Source organism: Poecilia reticulata, chromosome 14, assembly GCF_904066995.2.
Source record: "Poecilia reticulata chromosome 14, P_reticulata-male-v2, whole genome shotgun sequence".
NCBI classification, from domain to species: domain Eukaryota; kingdom Metazoa; phylum Chordata; class Actinopteri; order Cyprinodontiformes; family Poeciliidae; genus Poecilia; species Poecilia reticulata.
The window spans coordinates 1,123,118-1,140,893 of NC_088843.1; the positions used below are offsets into that span (position 1 = coordinate 1,123,118).

Consider the following 17,776-nt stretch of genomic DNA (forward strand, 5'->3'; position numbering starts at 1 on the left):
CCTGGATATTCACAATATTTAGTGATATTTACTTTTTTTAATCAAACCAACAGTCAAAAACTATTTTTAAAATAATCATTGGAGAGAATTTTGTCTTTTTTCACTATTTAAATGTAGAGAATTTCTGCATCACTGCACACATTCACAAAAACAAATCCTACTTAAAAAACTGTTTTAATCCTCGTCTTTAGTCCTGTTAAAATCTTTTGTGTAAAATTCTTAAGTGCACTGAACTGCTGAGTAGTATACTACAATTAATATAGTATTAATATTAACATATAATATTAAAAACAATGACACATGATTTCAAAAGTAGAAAATTTTGTTAAAATATTTAAAAAAGTTTATTGCTATCACAATTAATCTCAGTTCTTATCACAGCATAATCTATTTCTTGGTAACTTCTAATAACTGTCTATGAATCGAATATTAATTATTTTTAGAGAATCTGTCAGTTATGGCAATAAAATGGTCATTTTAATCATAAAATTACATTCATGTCTTAAAAAAATTATTATATTTTTTTGTTTACATGCCATAATAACCATAACCTTAAATATTTTAATGCAGAATAATACGATCCATATGAAAGAGGATTAAGACCTTTGAAAAAAAAATTAATCTTTGAATTCTGATTTTTTTCTTCACATATTTTATCAATTAAACTCAGAATTTAAAAAATCACTTAAACATCGTTTCTCCTCCTGCACAACTCAAACGTATACGAGGAGATTAGAGTCACAGCAGAAATAGTTTATTCAAATTCAGTAATATATATATAATACTTTATTGACCCCAATAGAAATTAGATGTTGTTATAACTCATGTTAATACAAATACTTAAAAAAGACTTATTGTAGACAGTGATAGTTGTTGACAAGAAATAGAAAAATTAAATTAAATGAAAAAAATTATTTTAAAAAAACTATTAAAAATATATAATCTTTTTATGAATAAATAAATAAATTCAGACTTTAATTCTGCCTCCCTCTCCCAGATATCTGAGATTAATGTCAGAAGTCCTGTTTTAAGTGGCCCTCATCCTCTTCCGTAGACTCGGGTTAAATGGAAATCTTCTCCTCCTCCCAGATGTCAGTTTAAAATGCGAAGTGAAGCATCTTGTTGTTTAACCGGATTTCCCATCTTTGAAGATGACAGGCTCTGACGTAGCACGTGACGTCGCTGCGCCTCCTTCCTATCTCCTCCCTTTGTGCGGCTGACAGGCTCTTTCTCGGCTTGGACTGGAACACACAGAGGTATGTTCTGTATCTTCCTGTAAAACGAAACCCAGCCACGTTCCTGTGCATTTCACGTGAGTGGGTCGAGTCTCGCCAAGAACTGCAGAGCTGTGTCTGTCTCCTCACTTATTTATATAAATATGAAACTGGCGTGGGAAACATTAGTAGTCGACAGGCCCGTCGTTGTTATGCAGCTACCATCTGCTGCTAGCTTGTGATGCGGTCATTTGAATGGAGAACTTATATGCAGTTGTGCGGATTGTTTGCAATTTAAAAAGTTGAGCTCTTGAACTAATTGACCCTCTTGGTGCTCATGGTGCTCTCTGTGTTACACTTCGGATTTTAACTTTCCAACCAGAGTCCCTTTTACCATCTAACCACCTTGACTGAGCTAATGCTAACCAGTTAGCCGGCGAGGGCATGAGGATGTTGGCGTGATAACCTTTTTGTCCCCGCAGGCGCTCCTTACTGGGCTCTCACAAAAGATACTGGACTTTTTATGTCAGAATAAGTCTCACAATGAGCTTTAAGTTCTGTTATCCTGTAGTTAAAATAAAAAGCAATGCTGAAGGACAAAGATGTAGAAGCTAAGGTGGTTGGTAAAGTTTATGAACAGACCTCTGTGTGATATTATGTATAAACATTTAACCCATATTTACCTTAAAAATCTCACATCCCACACATAAACGTATGACCTAGTGGTTCGTGCTTTGCAATCTACATTTCACCCTGTTTGAAGGGCTGCTGTAGGAGCTACATGGTGTATTTTTTTAAAATTAAACTATGAAATACTCTCTCCAAACTAGAAAAGTTTGAATTTCAGCAGATTTAAAGGCAATAATGTATATGTCATTGCATGACATATAATGCAATTACATATATGTCATGCTAATTGCATGACATATAAAGTCGGACTATAGTTATACGTTATATATATTAACAGCTATGTGTGATTTATAAACGGTTTTACTTCTCATTAATTGAGCTTCATGGAATTGCAGCTTTTGTTGTTGAATTATAGGTTTTGTTGTAATATTCTACTGTCATTTTGTGCTTCTACTGAGCAGTTGCTGTTTTCGTAAAATGTGGAGATAAGTTGTTACATAAATGCTTGAATCTGAAAAATTACAATTTTTTCCATTTTTTTGTTCTGACTCACATAGAATTACCAATAAAAGTGTTTAAAGGTTGACTGCTTTCCATAGAGGCAATTTTCTTATTTATTTAAAACATTTGGAGTTTAGTTAACTCATTTTTTACTCAGTTCATTATTATTTATTGGTTGTCAATTATTAGTGTTTATGTACACCAATCAGATTTTCCACTGATTTGCCATTTTGAATGAATTTTCTTAGTTTTGATGATTTTCTTCCTCAGCAGCACCATTTCAACGTCGCATCGTAATAAAACCAAGCTGGTCTGGAAGACTAGTTTGCCTTTTTATTCAACATTTGTAAATGTAATTTTATTTATATAGCACATTTTCAGCATCAAGGCAACACAAAGTGCTTTACAGGAATTAAAAGGAGATGCAAACAAAATGACAAACCAAAGGAAAAAGCAAAAAAAAAGAGAGAAAGAATCAAATGTTGATCTAAAGTATGTAAACTAGTTGCTCCTGTTCAGGGTTGCTAAGTCTCCATGGGTCTAATTCCACTTCTGGGTTGGAGAGCAGGAGTCTAAAATTAGTGTCATTTGTTCAAATTTACTTCCTTCTGTCAATAAACTTTGCACGTTCTCGACAGACTCCAGCGCTTTGCTAGCTGTTGCTCCATTTAAAAATGGCTCCTGTGTCACTCTGATGGTGAAACGTCTTGCAGAACCGGGTGTTGGTGAAAGGCCGGGACAAAGAGTCGCTCACAGACGCGATAGCAGAGAGTTTCCAAAGAGACGTGTTTGTTCTCCGTTTGTTGGAAACATGAACTTTGTTTCCAGCCGGTTCTGATCAAACCAGCAGAGTCCAGACGTTTTACACCAAGAGCCAAAATCCTTTGGTGCCAAAATTAGCTTTTCACCCCCAATTATAAACACAAAAAGATTATTATTGTGAATTTTTTTTATCCTTTACCTGCACTAAAGTAAATTAAACAACTAATATTTTAATTAAAAAAAACATAAATATGAGGTTTGCCTCAATGTTTTCAGTGATTTAACTTTTTGCACTTTTTGTTGGTTTATTAAATGTTTTTATTTCACTTCCAGCAACAAAAATAAGAATTTTCTTTTAAAGCCTTTACTGTGTTTATCCAAATATAATGGAGGGTTGTGCCAAAGTGTGTTTCTGGGTAAAATGAAATAAAATAATCAATCTTTATGTTGTAGTGGTTCCATAGATTTGTGCCATTATTGAACAGCAGTCAGGGCCACAAATGGCCCCCGCGCCGCACGTTGGACACCGCTGCGTTAAGCGGAGGGTAGTTTTGTCTTTACAATCGCTTTTAGCGCTCAGATCGTCTGGAAATTATTTGTAAATATTAAAGCTAGCAGGCTGGTGCTTGTTGTTCTTTAGGTGACCTTCAGCTAACATGGCGTCTTGTTTTTGAAACTTGGTGCTCCGTTTCAGATTTATGTCTCTCACAGGTGTAATAAAGAGCGCGATCATAAGGAAGCTACTTTTATTTGTTGTTTTCAGACAATGGCTGTACCTCCCACCTACGCTGACCTTGGAAAATCAGCCAGGGATGTTTTTACAAAGGGATACGGTAAGCAGACGACCTATTTAATTAAAAACGGGTCACAATTGGCCTTTAACGCTGTTCTAGCCATTTATGTTGAATTTAAATATCGATTTAGTTTTATTTGGGCAATTAAAATATATTTAAGTTGGTTTGGAGCCAAAATGTGTAATTAATTTTGTTTGGTGACTTTTAGACCAGTGGTGTCCAAAGTGGGTCCTGGAGGCATCCTGCATGTTTTATTCTCTCCCTGGTGGTAGAAACAACCTGTTCAGCTTGCCAGTGTTCTTCTGAGGTTCTAATGAGCATCACTGGATCCAGGTGTGTGAAACCAGAGCTAAAACATGCAGGATGCCGGCTCGGCACCACTGTTTGAGACGCTTCCATTATTTTAGCAGTGAGCATCTTTTGTTTGTTAAATCTCCGGTGTGACAAATGGAGGTTTTATAAAATAATTTTTGAACTTTTTAAACTTTGGATTAAGTAAACTTTCATTTTCATCTAAGTTGTAACAGATTTTTAGTTAATGTGTTGTCCATATTTTTGCTGGAAATAAACAACTTTTGTTGTTTCAAACAAGTTGAAAGTGCATTTAAAAACCAATCAGAGCGAGGAGGAGGGGCTTAGTTCTGTCAATCATTCTTGTGTATGCTCTGCTAAAGGTCCAAATGGCAGAGAAACCGTTTATCTGCATATTGGTGGCTATGCTAGCTAGCCTAGCATTTGCTGCAGGCTCAGTTGTGAACCAGCTCGGGGGAAGAGTGATTGGAAGCGCTAAGCCCCTCCTCTCTGCTCTGATTGGTTGTTTGTGTTTCTGCTGTTGAATTTGGAGAATCCGGAGGAATTGGTGACAGTTTGTGGCAGTTTTTTAAAAGTGTCTCCATGGTTACAGCGATGTGTGACCTGCAGTGTAAACTGGAGAGTTTTTCTGTCAGTTACTGAAAAATAAATGCTCAGTTATCAGAGGAAACCAGAAACTAATTCCTTACAAATGCATCAACAAGCCGCGTATATGTACTCCTCCCATTATTATCTCTTCTTGTTTCATTTAATTTTAGAAGCCCCTCTGCAGATCTTTAGCATAAACCTCGGTTAGTTTGTGTTTCGGTTTAAAGAAACAAATTTTCACCTGAAATCTGAACCTCGTCGTTTCATCATTTAAGACGCTGCTCTGATGTTTGGTTATTTTTGTTTCAGGCTTCGGCCTCATTAAACTGGACTTGAAGACAAAGTCTGATAATGGACTGGTAAGTTTTCACTGCTGACTGGTCCAGCAGGCAGGAGATGGTTTCTGTTTTTCATGATTTAATAGAAAGATTCTCCTGTCGGCTTCATTTCCCCCTTTGCTCTGGTCTCTGTCGCTTTTAAACCTTCAGAAAACGACAAAAACTGGACTAATTCCCACGTTTCTAAAATGTGGCGATATTCATAACATTTATTAGATATTGATTAAATATTTCATAAAAAGTTACATTTTTAACAGCAGCAAATATGTAAAATTACAATATTGACTAATACAAAAGAGAAATTTGCTTCGTACCTTCTTGCATCTGGATAGAAACCAAACTGTTTATAGTTTTATACCTAAGGAGGATTTATATTTTACATATCAAAACATCAGTAATTTAGTTTCAGCCACATTTTATAGAAATGTGGTAATCTGTCACATTTTGTGATGGGTTTCTGCTCATCCTGCATTGGAGCAGTCTGGTGTTGTGGGTTTAAGTAAATCATAGAAATTGCTGCCGGAGTGTCGCTAGCGTTAGCGGCTAATAGGAGAAATCCTCCAACCGCTAAAATCTGACGCCTCCATTTTTATTTACATTTGGTGAAGAAGGAAGTTGCGCTCAGTGTCTTCAGAGGGTTATGTGTTGATTCCTTCAGTAGTTCTTGCTGCAGCGCCCCCCACAGGCCAGGAGGGGAACAGATCTTTAAATTAGTGCAGTGAAAAAACAAACCGCAGCAACTGAAAATGTAACAAATGTTGCAATTTCAACTGTATCTGTTCAAAGCAGTATTGGCACTAATGTATGGTTATTTTTGGACATCTATATTGTCAAACCATTAGCTTTCCTTCCTATCTGGCCGTACCGTGTGCTTGTAGTCGCGTGGTTGCCTGTTCCGTGTAACTGAGTGACGTCTTTTGCCTTCAGGAGTTCACCAGCACGTGCTCCGGCAACACGGAGACCAGCAAAGTTGCCGGGTCGTTGGAGACCAAATACAAGTGGGCGGAGCGCGGCCTGACCTTCACAGAGAAGTGGAACACCGACAACACGCTGGGGACCGAGATCACCGTGGAGGACCAGGTGATCGCAAGGGGAAAATTACAAATGTTCCTAAAAAAAAAGCAAAGATCTGAGCGAGACTGTTGGGAAAATATTCAATATGCATCTTTAAAATTCTTCCCAAGCAGTTAGAAAACGTTGTTTTTGTGTTGGAAATGAATCCTGTGCTCTGTTTTAACATGATTCCCTCTTTTTTCTCTCCACAGTTAATTAAAGGGCTGAAGCTTACTTTTGATTCCTCCTTCTCTCCAAACACTGGGTAATGACAGCAGCTTTACCCTGCCACTCTATGGCAGCTTTTTATTAAAAAATAAACTTTTAGCTCTTGATTCTTGTGTATAATGACTAGAGATGAGCAGTAACTTCAATTACAGATGCATTTACTTGAGTAATTTTTGGAAAAAATGTACTTTTAGGGGTATTTTACTTTTACTTAAGTAATTTCCTAGACATTTATATTTTAATTTTACTTGAGTAAAAATATAGAAGTGTTACTCTTACTGGAGTATATTTTTGGATGCTCTACCCTCTGATATTCACAACAACGGTTCGTTTTTTTCCTCGCTGAACGTCCTGCCAGCAAGAAAGGCGGGAAGCTCAAGACGGCCTACAAGTGCGACCACGTCAACCTGGGCTGCGACGTCAACTACGACATCAACGGCACGGCCATTCACGGCGCCGCAGTGGTGGGGTTCGAGGGCTGGTTGGCTGGATACCAGACGACCTTCGAGGCCGGCCGGAACAAGGTCACTCAGAGCAACTTTGCTGTGGGATACAAGACCGATGAGTTCCAGCTCCATACGAATGTGTAAGAACTATAAACACTCAGCAGCTTTTATTAGCTTAGCTTATAAAGACCAAAAAACGTTAATAAAAAAATGCAGATTTAGCTAGCAGCCTAATATTGTAAAAAAATCAAAGATCTGTGCGAGATCTCAGTGTTTGTGGGGACATTGATGGTCCCCATAAACCACATAAACACTGCAAAAAGTCATATTAGTACAGCAATGTAAACATGTTGGATCCACAAGATCCCACCAAAACTGCTCGCTAACAGGTCGTCAAGTTAGCACAACGAGCTGCATCTTCAATATGCTCTTGATATATAAAATAAAATGGATGCAGTGCTTTGCTGCTAATGGCCAACACTATGACAGGTAGATAACAAGGCCAGGAAAAAGTTTTATTTAAAAAAAAACCCAAGTGAGAGGAAGTAGCTCAGTTATGCTAGCTTGACTATGACAAACGTAAAGTGCATGTGCTGCAGAATTTGGTGTTTTGGTTCAGTTAAAATAAAAAAAGGCCTAAACACAAGCTGATCATCAGTAGAGCAGAAGTTTAAAGGTTTTATGTTTAAATGCCGGCAATAAATCAATCACATAATAAATTAAAATTAGCTCAGTAATCTCCATTTGCTTGATTTATCGTTTTTCTCTTTTCTATCTATCTAAAAACTGGATGATAAAAGTCTTCAAGCTACTATTTTGGTCTCAATCGTCCCTCTTTTTAGGATAACTTTGTTTCCTGGGACTTCGTAATTCATCTTATTTGTTTCTGTTTTTTATTTATTTATTTTGGATAAAGTTTTCCAGTTCCAGTGTTAAATATTTATTATAATTTAAAAGTTATTGATGTTTAGAATGTGTTATTGCATTATAATAAATAACCAGTTTTAATAATTTTCTATAAGCGGGGTCTTTTTATGGCCTGATAGTTTATTATATAAGTCAGATGAGGTGATGGTGAGCGTGAGGGACGGGTTTTGTTCCTGCTGCTTCCCCTGGTAAATCCTCTGAAGTCTTTATGTGAGGTCAGACAAACGTTACCAGCTACTTAAGGTCCCCTGCTGGTTCTTTACAGCAACGATGGCACCGAGTTTGGCGGGTCGATCTACCAGAAGGTGAACAGCAAGCTGGAGACGGCCGTCAACTTGGCCTGGACTGCAGGAAACAGCAACACCCGCTTTGGCATCGCCGCCAAGTATCAGATCGATTCTGACGCATCTTTCTCCGTGAGTTTTATGTATTTATTCCAAAAGGTTATTGATTTATTTTTCACCAGCTATTTATTCCTTCCCCTCGTCTCAGTTTAATGAAATATGTTTCTTAACGGCTCCATAATTATCAGAAATTTGTAATTAAAACCATTCAAATTCAGAAATACTTTATTAATCCCAAAGGCAAATTAAATATTATTATATAATTTATTATAAATAATAAATAAAATTCATAATATGCCGAAATCATTAAGTAGAAAAGACATCAGGGTCACAAACATTATTCTGTTTTCCAGCCACATTGTGTGATTTTATAGCTCAACCCATTAATTATTTTACCTTCAGTTGCTATAAAAATGTACGGAGCCCCTAAGGGGACATGGAGAAAAAAAAAAGGAAAGAAATCCCGACTTATTATCTCGAGATCCCGACTTAGTATCTCGAAAGTCGGGATCTCGAGATCTCGACTTAGTTTCTCAGGATCTCGAGGAAAAAAAAGTCGGGATCTTGAGATAATAAGTCGGGATTTCTTTCCTTTTTTTTTTCTCCATGTCCCCTTAGGGGCTCCGTAGAAATGCTACATCTGTCCAACCTGACTTAAAGGGTCTCTGTCTCTTTAAGAAGCTCCTGCTCTGACACTCCGCCTTCAGGAAGTCGTCGCAACATGAACGCCTTCAAAACAAACTTTTTCTGCCTTTTTTAATTTTATCTGTTCAATAATAAACTAAAAGTGTAAAATTTGATTTAAATCAACAAAATAGTCAGATTTTTGTGAATCATGGTTGATGCAAAACATGAAAACGTTTCAACTTTTGGGCATTGATTGTTTTCTTATTTAAGCTGTAGATGATTTCAGTTTGAGCAAAAGTCGGAGTTCGTGGATGAAAGCAGAAATATTGAAAAATAGTCCAGCTGCAGCAACTTGCCAAGCAGATTTACTCCTTTCTAGGAAGGAGTTGGCCGCACAAAATCCTCCAGAGGGCCGTAAATGGCCCCTGGGCCGCACTTTGGACATCCCTTCCTTAAAACCACCAGTTTTTTTGTTTTGTTTTTAATCTTCATGAACAAGCGGCCATGTTGTTTAACCGCAGACATTCCTGCCTGGGAGAAGAGCTGCAGGTCGGCACAGACGGTCACAAACCCAAACAGGAAGTCTGCGTACTACAGAGAGACGGATCTCTGCTAATTCAGTCCCGTCTATCACATTAGTCCTAAGTCCCACTTTCCCCAGAGCCAATTAGTGCGGCTGGTTGTTTGTGTCGTCATTTAGGCCCATTTCTATTTGAAGTGACTCGGCTTCAGTTGAACATCTTAAAGCCCCGTTCCAGGCGAAGATTACTTTGCTTTGCAGGCCTCCATGTTTTATTTCTTCCAGAGATGCGCGACCTTCTCACCTCTTTCTGTGCCTGCTCCGTGAAAAATGTTGTTCTTGGAGATTTAAATGCTCACATTGATGACTCATTTTAAGTTTCTTTTAGACTCGCTTTATCTCATCCAGCATGTCGATGCCCCCCCATTCTGGATGTGGTGATCACGGACACTATAAGCTTTAGCAACTTGTCTGTTTATGATCTGGGTGTTTCTAACCATAGTGTCATCTCATTAGAAATTCCCTCAAGTTCGTCTGTTCCGGACGCAAAACGTTTTATTCAGTTCCGTGATCTGAAAATCATCTCCCCTGAGGCTCTGACCTCTGACCTTCACTCTCTGTCTGCTGTTAATCACCCATCAGTAAGTGATTCTGTGCTCTATTACAATCAGTCTCTCCAGGAGCTTTTGGAGCTCCATGCTCCTCTGAAGTCGAGACTGGTGTCTTTCTCCCGTTCAGCCCCTTGGTTTACTAGTGAGCTGCGGAACATGAAAACCGCTGGCCGTGCCATCGAGAGACGTGTAAAATCATCCGGTCTCTCTGCTCATAAACAGGCTTACAGGGAACATCGGAAAGCCTTTTCCCTCAGGAAAGAATGATCTCAGTACTACTCCAACATTATCAATAGCTGTCCAGGAAACTCTAAACAGCTTTTTTCTACAATACATCACCTCCTTAATCCCCACAAACTGAAGATATGACTCAACAATGCAATCTGTTTCTGTCATTTTTCAAAAACAAAGTAAACTCGATCAGATCTCAGTTTCCTGGTGTCTCTGATTCCCGACTGGCCTCTGCTTCTGTGCCGTTTGGGTTGAACTGCTTTGATGACGTTGCTCAAAGCGAGGTAGAGACTTTCCTTAAGGGAATGAAACCCTCTTTCTGTGCACTTGATCCTTTTCCCTCCTCACTTATAAAATCAAATCGCGCTGCGATAAGCCCGTTGATTACTCAAATTATAAATAAATCACTGAAATCCGGCCATGTCCCTCTGTCTCTTAAAACTGCCATCATCAAACCCCTTCTAAAAAAAACCCACTCTGGATCCTGATTCCTTTTCCAATTATCGTCTTATTTCTCATCTTCCTTTTCTTCCTAAAGTGCTGGAAAAGGCAGTTGCTGCCCAACTCCAGCGCCACCTTCAAAGAAATGACAAACTTCAGTCTGGTTTCCGTCCTGCTCATGGTACAGAGGCTGCCCTGCTAGCAGTTACCAACGATGTTCTCATGGCTGCTGATTCTGGCTGCTCTTCCATTCTTGTCCTCCATGATCTCACTGCTGCATTTGACACTGTGGACCAAAACATTCATCTACATCGTCTGTTCTCTGTGAACCTGTCCTGGATTGGTTCCAATCTTTTCTTTCTGAGAGGCTGGAATGTGTCTGTCTTGTCCCAGGCCGTTAGTGTGTCCTGTGGTGTCCCGCAGGGGTCAGTTCTAGGGCCTACGCTTTTCTCTCTTTACTTGCTGCCTTTAGGTAAAATCATAACATTTCATTTCACCGCAATGCGGACGATTTGCAGCTTTACGTTAGAACGGGATCATCTTCTACTTCACCTCCACTTACTGCGCTGACGTCCTGCCTGGAGGAGATGAAGACTTGGATGAACCAGAACGTTCTTCAGTTGAACTGTTCCAAAACCGAGGCCATATCGATCGGAACGCCTCACCAGGTTCAGTCCTCGACTCTGACGAGTATTTCATTCTCTGGACAAGACATCCATCCATCCATCCATTTTCTTCCCCTTATCCGGGGTCGGGTCGCGGGGGCAGCAGCTTCAGAAGGGAGGCCCAGACTTCCCTCTCCACAGCCACTTCTTCCAGCTCCTCCGGGGGAATCCCAAGGCGTTCCCAGGCCAGCCGAGAGACGTAATCCCTCCAGCGTGTCCTGGGTCTTCCCCGAGGCCTCCTCCCGGTGGGACGTGCCCGGAACACCTCACCAGGGAGGCGTCCAGGAGGCATCCTGACCAGATGCCCGTCTCTGGACAAGACATTCCCATTTCCTCTGTTGTTACAAACCTTGGAGTTCGAATGGACTCTCATCTCATCTCACATTTAAAAATCACATTAAGCTCCTGTTTAAAACCTGTTTTTTCATGTTCGCAATATTTCCAACATTTGTTCATCTCTCTCCCGTTCTGATGCCGAGACCATAACATCCACGCCTTTGTCTCCTCCAGGCTGTAACTCTGTTTAGTGGAGTCCACAGAAAACGCCTCCAGAGGCTTCAGTACATTCAAAACAGGATCCTAGTGAAACTCGTACATTTGATCACATCACACCTGCTCTTTACGAGCTTCACTGGCTTCCGGTAACTTACAGGATTCAGGATAAAACTGCTCTCATCAGCATCGCTGTCTATATGGAACCTCACCGGATGAAGGACCTCCTTACTTCACATCCACCTTCTACACCCCTACAACCCAAAGCCTGTAATCTTCTCCACCTTCCTCCATCAACACTAAGGATTATGGGTGATGGAGCATTTGCTGTGGCTCCTCGTCTATGGAACTCTCTCCCGGACGATTTTATAGCCCCGCAATTATTGTCCGATTTTAAAACTGGCTTGAAAACTTTTCTTTTTAGGCAAGAATATTCCACTTTTAAACGACTGTCTTTTTTTTTTTGTTTTTGATGATTTTGTTTTTAGCTGCACCATGTAGCACTTTGAGATTTTTATTAATGAAAAGTGCTCTATAAATTAAATTATTATTTTTATTAACATTTTGACTTCAGCCCATTTCTGCAAAACAAATTAGAACCGTTTTATTGTTTAATTAAATTATGACTAAAAAAGTTTCTAAATGGTTACATTTGTTTATATTCCTTTAACTCTGGGGTCTGTTTTTTAGTGTTTGGCTTCTGAACATTTGATCTGTGTGTTCCTGACAGGCGAAGGTGAACAACTCCAGCCTTATTGGACTGGGCTACACTCAGAATATTAAGCCAGGTGAGTTCAGTCTGCAGGAAACTTAAAGGGTTTATTTTATCCTCTTTTTTTTACACATTTTCCTAACCGATTCTGTTTATTGGTCATATTCATTTCTAGGTTCTCAGTCTAGAAATGTGAAAAAGCTAAATGGAAAGAAACGCTGAATATATCTAATTAGGTAGCAGAAACATGCCTGAGAAATGCTCCAATTCTGACCAGCATTATTATGCTGGAGGATCACCAGATTCCTTAAACTTGGCTTTAGTTTGCTGTTCTCGTTACCGTCTTTTTAGTAAAAACGTTGCTAAGTATCACTGCAGTGAAATGTTTAAACTTCATAAATGCTGTCCGTCTTTTCAGTGTTTGTGAATATTTAGGGAGTCAGAGCGGCTCGCTCCATTGTTGGTTACACTTTATTTTAATGTTTATGCTACAAAAATCTTATATTTTATCCTAAAAATGTATACATTTTTATTTAATTTTCAACAATTGTTTTCTCTTTGCCATTTGTCATCATTCCTGATATAAAAATGTAGATTTAGTTTTATTGTGGTCAGTCAGTCTGATACCATATAATATACATTTAAAGTCTCATTATACAGCCATAAAATCACAGCAGCAGTAAAAAGGCCAAACTTCTGCTCTGCAACAGCTGAATTAAAAACTTTTACACACACATATATATATAAAATATAAAAAAAAATTCCCTTCTCACCCTCCGCGGGTGGTCTGTTTCATCCTCTGAGCTCGGGTCCTCTACCAGAGGCCTGGGAGCTTGAGGGTTCTGCGCAGTATCTTGGCTGTGCCTAGTACTGCACATTTCTGGACTGAGATGTCTGATGTTGTTCCTGGGATCTGTTTTAGCCACTGCTCCAGTTTGGGGGTGACTGCCCCGAGGGCCCCGATGACCACAGGCACCACTGTGGTCTTCACCTTCCAGGTCTTTTCCAGTTCCTCCCTGAGGCCCTGGTACTTCTCCAGTTTCTCATGCTCCTTTTTCCTGATGTTGTAGTCACTTGGTATTGCTACATCCACCACAACGGCTTTCCTCTGTTCTTTATCCACCACCACAATGTCCGGTTGGTTCGCCATTACCATCTTGTTTGTCTGGATCTGGAAGTCCCACAGGATCTTAGCTCGGTCATTCTCCACCACTTTTGGGGGTGTTCCCCACTCTGATCTCGGGGCTTCCAGTCCATATTCTGCACAGATGTTCCTGTACACTATGCCCGCCACTTGGTTATGTCGTTCCATGTACGCTTTCCCTGCCAGCATCTTGCACCCTGCTATTATGTGCTGGACTGTCTCAGGGGCCTCCTTGCACAACCTACACCTTGGGTCTTGTCTGGTGTGGTAGATCTGAGCCTCTATTGCTCTGGTGTTTAGGGCCTGTTCCTGGGCGGCCAGGATGAGAGCCTCTGTGCTGTCCTTGAGTCCAGCTTTCTCCAGCCATTGGTAGGTTTTCCTGACATCAGCCACTTCAGTTATTTGTCGGTGGTACATCCCATGTAGGGGCTTGTCCTCCCATGATGGTACTTCCAGCACCTTGTCTTCTGTTCCCCATTGCCTGAGACATTCGCTGAGCACATCGTCCGTTGAGGCTTTGTCCTTGATGTATTTATGGATCTTGGATGTTTCATCCTGGACAGTGGCTCTCACACTCACTAGTCCTCTGCCTCCTTCCTTACGGCTCGTGTACAGTCTCAGGGTGCTGGATTTGGGGTGGAACCCTCCATGCATGGTTAGTAGCTTCCTAGTCTTAACATCCGTGGCCTTCATCTCTTCCATTGGCCAGCTAATTATTCCGGCAGGGTATCTGATTACTGGTAAGGCATAGCTGTTTATTGCACGGATCTTGTTCTTGCCATTGAGCTGGCTTCTCAGGACTTGCCGTATTCGTTGGAGGTATTTGGCTGTGGCTCCTTTCCTTGTGACCTCATCGAGGTTGCCATTTGCTTGTGGTATTCCCAGGTACTTGTAGCTGTGCTCTATGTCTGCTATTGTTCCTTCTGGGAGTGAGACCCCTTCTGTGTGGGCAACCTTCCCTCTCTTTGTAACCATCCGACCACACTTCTCTAGTCCGAATGACATCCCAATGTCAGTGCTGTAGATCCTGGTGGTGTGGATCAGTGAGTCGATGTCTCGCTCGCTCTTGGCGTACAGCTTGATGTCATCCATGTAGAGGAGGTGACTGATCGTGGCCCCATTCTTGAGTCGGTATCCGTAGCCAGTCTTGTTGATGATTTGGCTGAGAGGGTTCAGGCCTATGCAGAACAGCAGTGGGGACAGAGCATCTCCTTGGTATATGCCACATTTGATGGACACTTGTGCAAGTGGTTTGCAGTTGGCTTCAAGGGTGGTTTTCCACAGCCCCATCGAGTTTGCAATGAAGGCTCTTAGAGTCCTATTGATGTTGTACATCTCTAAGCATTCAATGATCCAAGTGTGTGGCATTGAGTCATAGGCTTTCTTGTAATCAATCCAAGCGGTACACAGGTTGGTGTGTCGGGTTTTGCAGTCTCGGGCAACTGTGTGGTCTACAAGGAGTTGGTGTTTGGCTCCTCTGCTATTTATGCCTATGCCCTTCTGTGCCTTGCTCATGTATTTATCCATGTGCCCGCTTATCTTAGCCGCTATGATGCCTGACATGAGCTTCCATGTTGTAGAGAGACAGGTTATTGGCCGATAGTTGGATGGGACTGAACCCTTCGAGGGTTCCTTCTGTATCAGGATTGTGCGCCCTTCAGTTAACCATTCAGGGTGAGTCCCATTTTGTAGCAGCTGGTTCAGTTGAGCTGCCAGTCGCTCATGGAGGGCAGTGAGTTTCTTAAGCCAGTAGGCATGGATCATGTCAGGTCCTGGTGCTGTCCAGTTTTTCATACCCGAGACTCTGTCTTGGACATCTGCCACAGTGATGGTTACCGGGGCTTGTTCAGGGAGGTTGCTGTGGTCCTCTCGTAGAGAGGTTAGCCACTGTGCATTGCTGTTGTGGGACGCCTCCCTTTCCCATATGCCTTTCCAGTATTGTTCAGTCTCCAGCCTGGGTGGGTCTGCTCTGTTGTTATTACCCTGCCATTGAGAGTACACTTTAGCTGGTTGGGTGGCGAAGAGCCGGTTAATCCCCCTGGCTTCATTCTCTCTCGTGTATCTCTTTAGGCGGCTGGCCAAGGCTTGGAGCCTTTGTTTGGCAGTTTCGAGTGCTTCAGGTATGGGCATCTGGCTGTACTTCTTGGGTACTGATCTTTTCATTGCACCCCTTTGGAGCTCGGACAGTTGACTCACTTCCCTCCTTGTTATCTTGATCTTAGCCTCTAACCGTCTTTTCCATGGTGGGTATTGGGTCTCATGGTTGCTCTTATAACCAAGCATCTCAAGGATCACTGATGCTGAGTTGTATATCAGCTCATTGGTTTCTGTTATGGTGTTGGTAGGGATCGTTCTCAATGCTGCATTCACATCTTCAATGAGACTTTCAGATGGTACTTCACTCAGCCGTTGTAATTGGCGTCGGGGTCGTCTGGTGTTCATTCGGGCCATGATTCTCTCTCTCAGGTCAGTTGCTGCCTCGTTCAGCTCAGATGGTTGGTTCATTACTGGGGCTACATACCCAGTCTCTGGGCGGGGAGTTGTAGTTGACTCCCTTCTGACCTGGCATCCTGGCTCCTTCCCGTAGCACTTGTGTTGTACCTCGTCAATCTCAAGTTGTGACAGCAGTTGCCGTTTGCGGATGTTGGAACACTGAGCTACTAGTTGTTTGGCAGTTAGTGTTGACTATATAGACCAGTTGTTCCTGGTCTATAATATATATATATATATATATATATTGATTTTTTTGGCTCTGTGGCCTTTATTTGATAGTTAATTGACAGGAAAGTGGGTAATGAGAGACGGGGAAGACATGCGGCAAAGGGAATCGAACCTGCAGCAGCTGCGTCGAGGACTAGGGTCTCCATATGAGGGTTGTGCTGAACCCCCTACGCCACCACAGCAAATCCCTGAATTAAAAACTTTTACATTTCATTTTTGATAGTGTTCTAACTAAAATTATGATCCAAAGATCACATTGCATTTCTAGAATTTGCCATTTTCTATTTATAAATCAATAAATTTATCAATAAATGTTTGGAGGATTCAGTTATGTGTGTTTGAGCCATGTGAAACTTTTTTACCTTTATCAAAACTATAATTCCATTATTGTTACATTTTTAAGTATCTCAATCTAGTCTAGAAATATTGAGTATTTTAATATTTACGAGCGATTTCTGCTTATTCTGATTTCCTTTTATTTCCTGTTTTTCCATCTGGAGAGTTGAGGTTTGTGGAGGATATTCCTGCAGTGCGGTAAAAATGAACGTGTAAATGTTTGTTTCTGCAGGTGTGAAGTTGACACTTTCTGCTCTCCTGGATGGTAAAAACATCAACTCGGGCGGCCACAAGCTGGGTGTGGGTCTGGAGTTCCAGGCGTAGGCGGAAAAGACGGCAACTTTTCCCCACACACTTATTCCTCACCCACGAATATCTCGAACCCTCTGAGTAGCCCAGCCCCTCGTCTCCCCTTGAAATGTTACAGGTGGAAGTAAGTGAAGGTGAAACAAATCCAGTTGTAAAGGACCGTATTTATGTTCAAAAGCCCAGTTTAGAACAAAGCTGTGAGAACCGAATGCTTCAGTACATCAAGTCAGTTTCATGCTTTTGTTACTTTTTAATCAATTGAAAAAGGGAAAAGCCCCACAACACAATTAGCATGCAATTCTACTGTTACTGCTCCAGGTGGCGCTGTTACTTAGCTGTAGAAAGCACTTCTCACTCAGAAGACCTGGTGGTCATGAAACGTTTCCTTCAGACATTTCCGCACTGAGAGTTCCTGTCCGTCTTTGGTGAATTAACAGCGCGAGGGGTTAGCTCTGAGCGACACTACGTCCCAACGCGTACATTATTCAGTGTTTTTGTCTCACCTGTCTTTTGTGTCTGTGCTTTTGGTGTTTTTTTTTGGTTACATATAGCAACAGAGAATACTATTTTATTGAGGGTGTTGCCTAGTTTTAGATCCACTCGAAGTCTTAAGAAGGCAAAGACGCGTCAGCCCTCACAGGTAAACTGTCAAGCACATAACTGGATGGAGGATGAAAAGACGGGATTAGAAACACTCCACGGGATGGTTTTGTCTTCCACGACGGGTTATTGGATTGATGGTTATTGTACTTGACAGTTTTGTCATTTCCTGGTCTAAATAAAGAACATCTTGAACCAATTTCTTCTCTTTGTTTCTAATTTGATAACCT

At 41.0% G+C, this 17,776-nt stretch overlaps 1 protein-coding gene and 1 long non-coding RNA gene across 2 annotated transcripts in view; both read left to right on the plus strand.

Moving 5' to 3' along the window:
* The window catches only part of LOC145554811 (uncharacterized), a 337,275-nt gene that overhangs the window by 159,780 nt on the left and 159,719 nt on the right, over positions 1–17,776 (plus strand). The window lies entirely within an intron of this gene.
* Positions 1,137–17,745, plus strand: vdac1 (voltage-dependent anion channel 1). Its single transcript, XM_008426845.3, has 9 exons — positions 1,137–1,256; positions 3,871–3,940; positions 5,111–5,160; positions 6,067–6,219; positions 6,405–6,457; positions 6,779–7,006; positions 8,059–8,209; positions 12,455–12,512; positions 16,870–17,745. The coding sequence occupies exons 2-9, from the start codon at positions 3,874–3,876 to the stop codon at positions 16,959–16,961; spliced, it is 852 nt and encodes a 283-aa protein (XP_008425067.1). The 5' UTR covers positions 1,137–1,256; positions 3,871–3,873; the 3' UTR covers positions 16,962–17,745.

Coding starts and splice junctions, on each gene's coding strand:
- vdac1 (XM_008426845.3), top strand. CDS start 3,874: ATGGCTGTACCTCCCACCTACGCTGACCTTGGAAAATCAGCCAGGGAT. Junction 6,458..6,778: donor TCCTTCTCTCCAAACACTGG/GTAATGACAGCA, acceptor ACGTCCTGCCAG/CAAGAAAGGCGGGAAGCTCA. Junction 7,007..8,058: donor TTCCAGCTCCATACGAATGT/GTAAGAACTATA, acceptor GGTTCTTTACAG/CAACGATGGCACCGAGTTTG.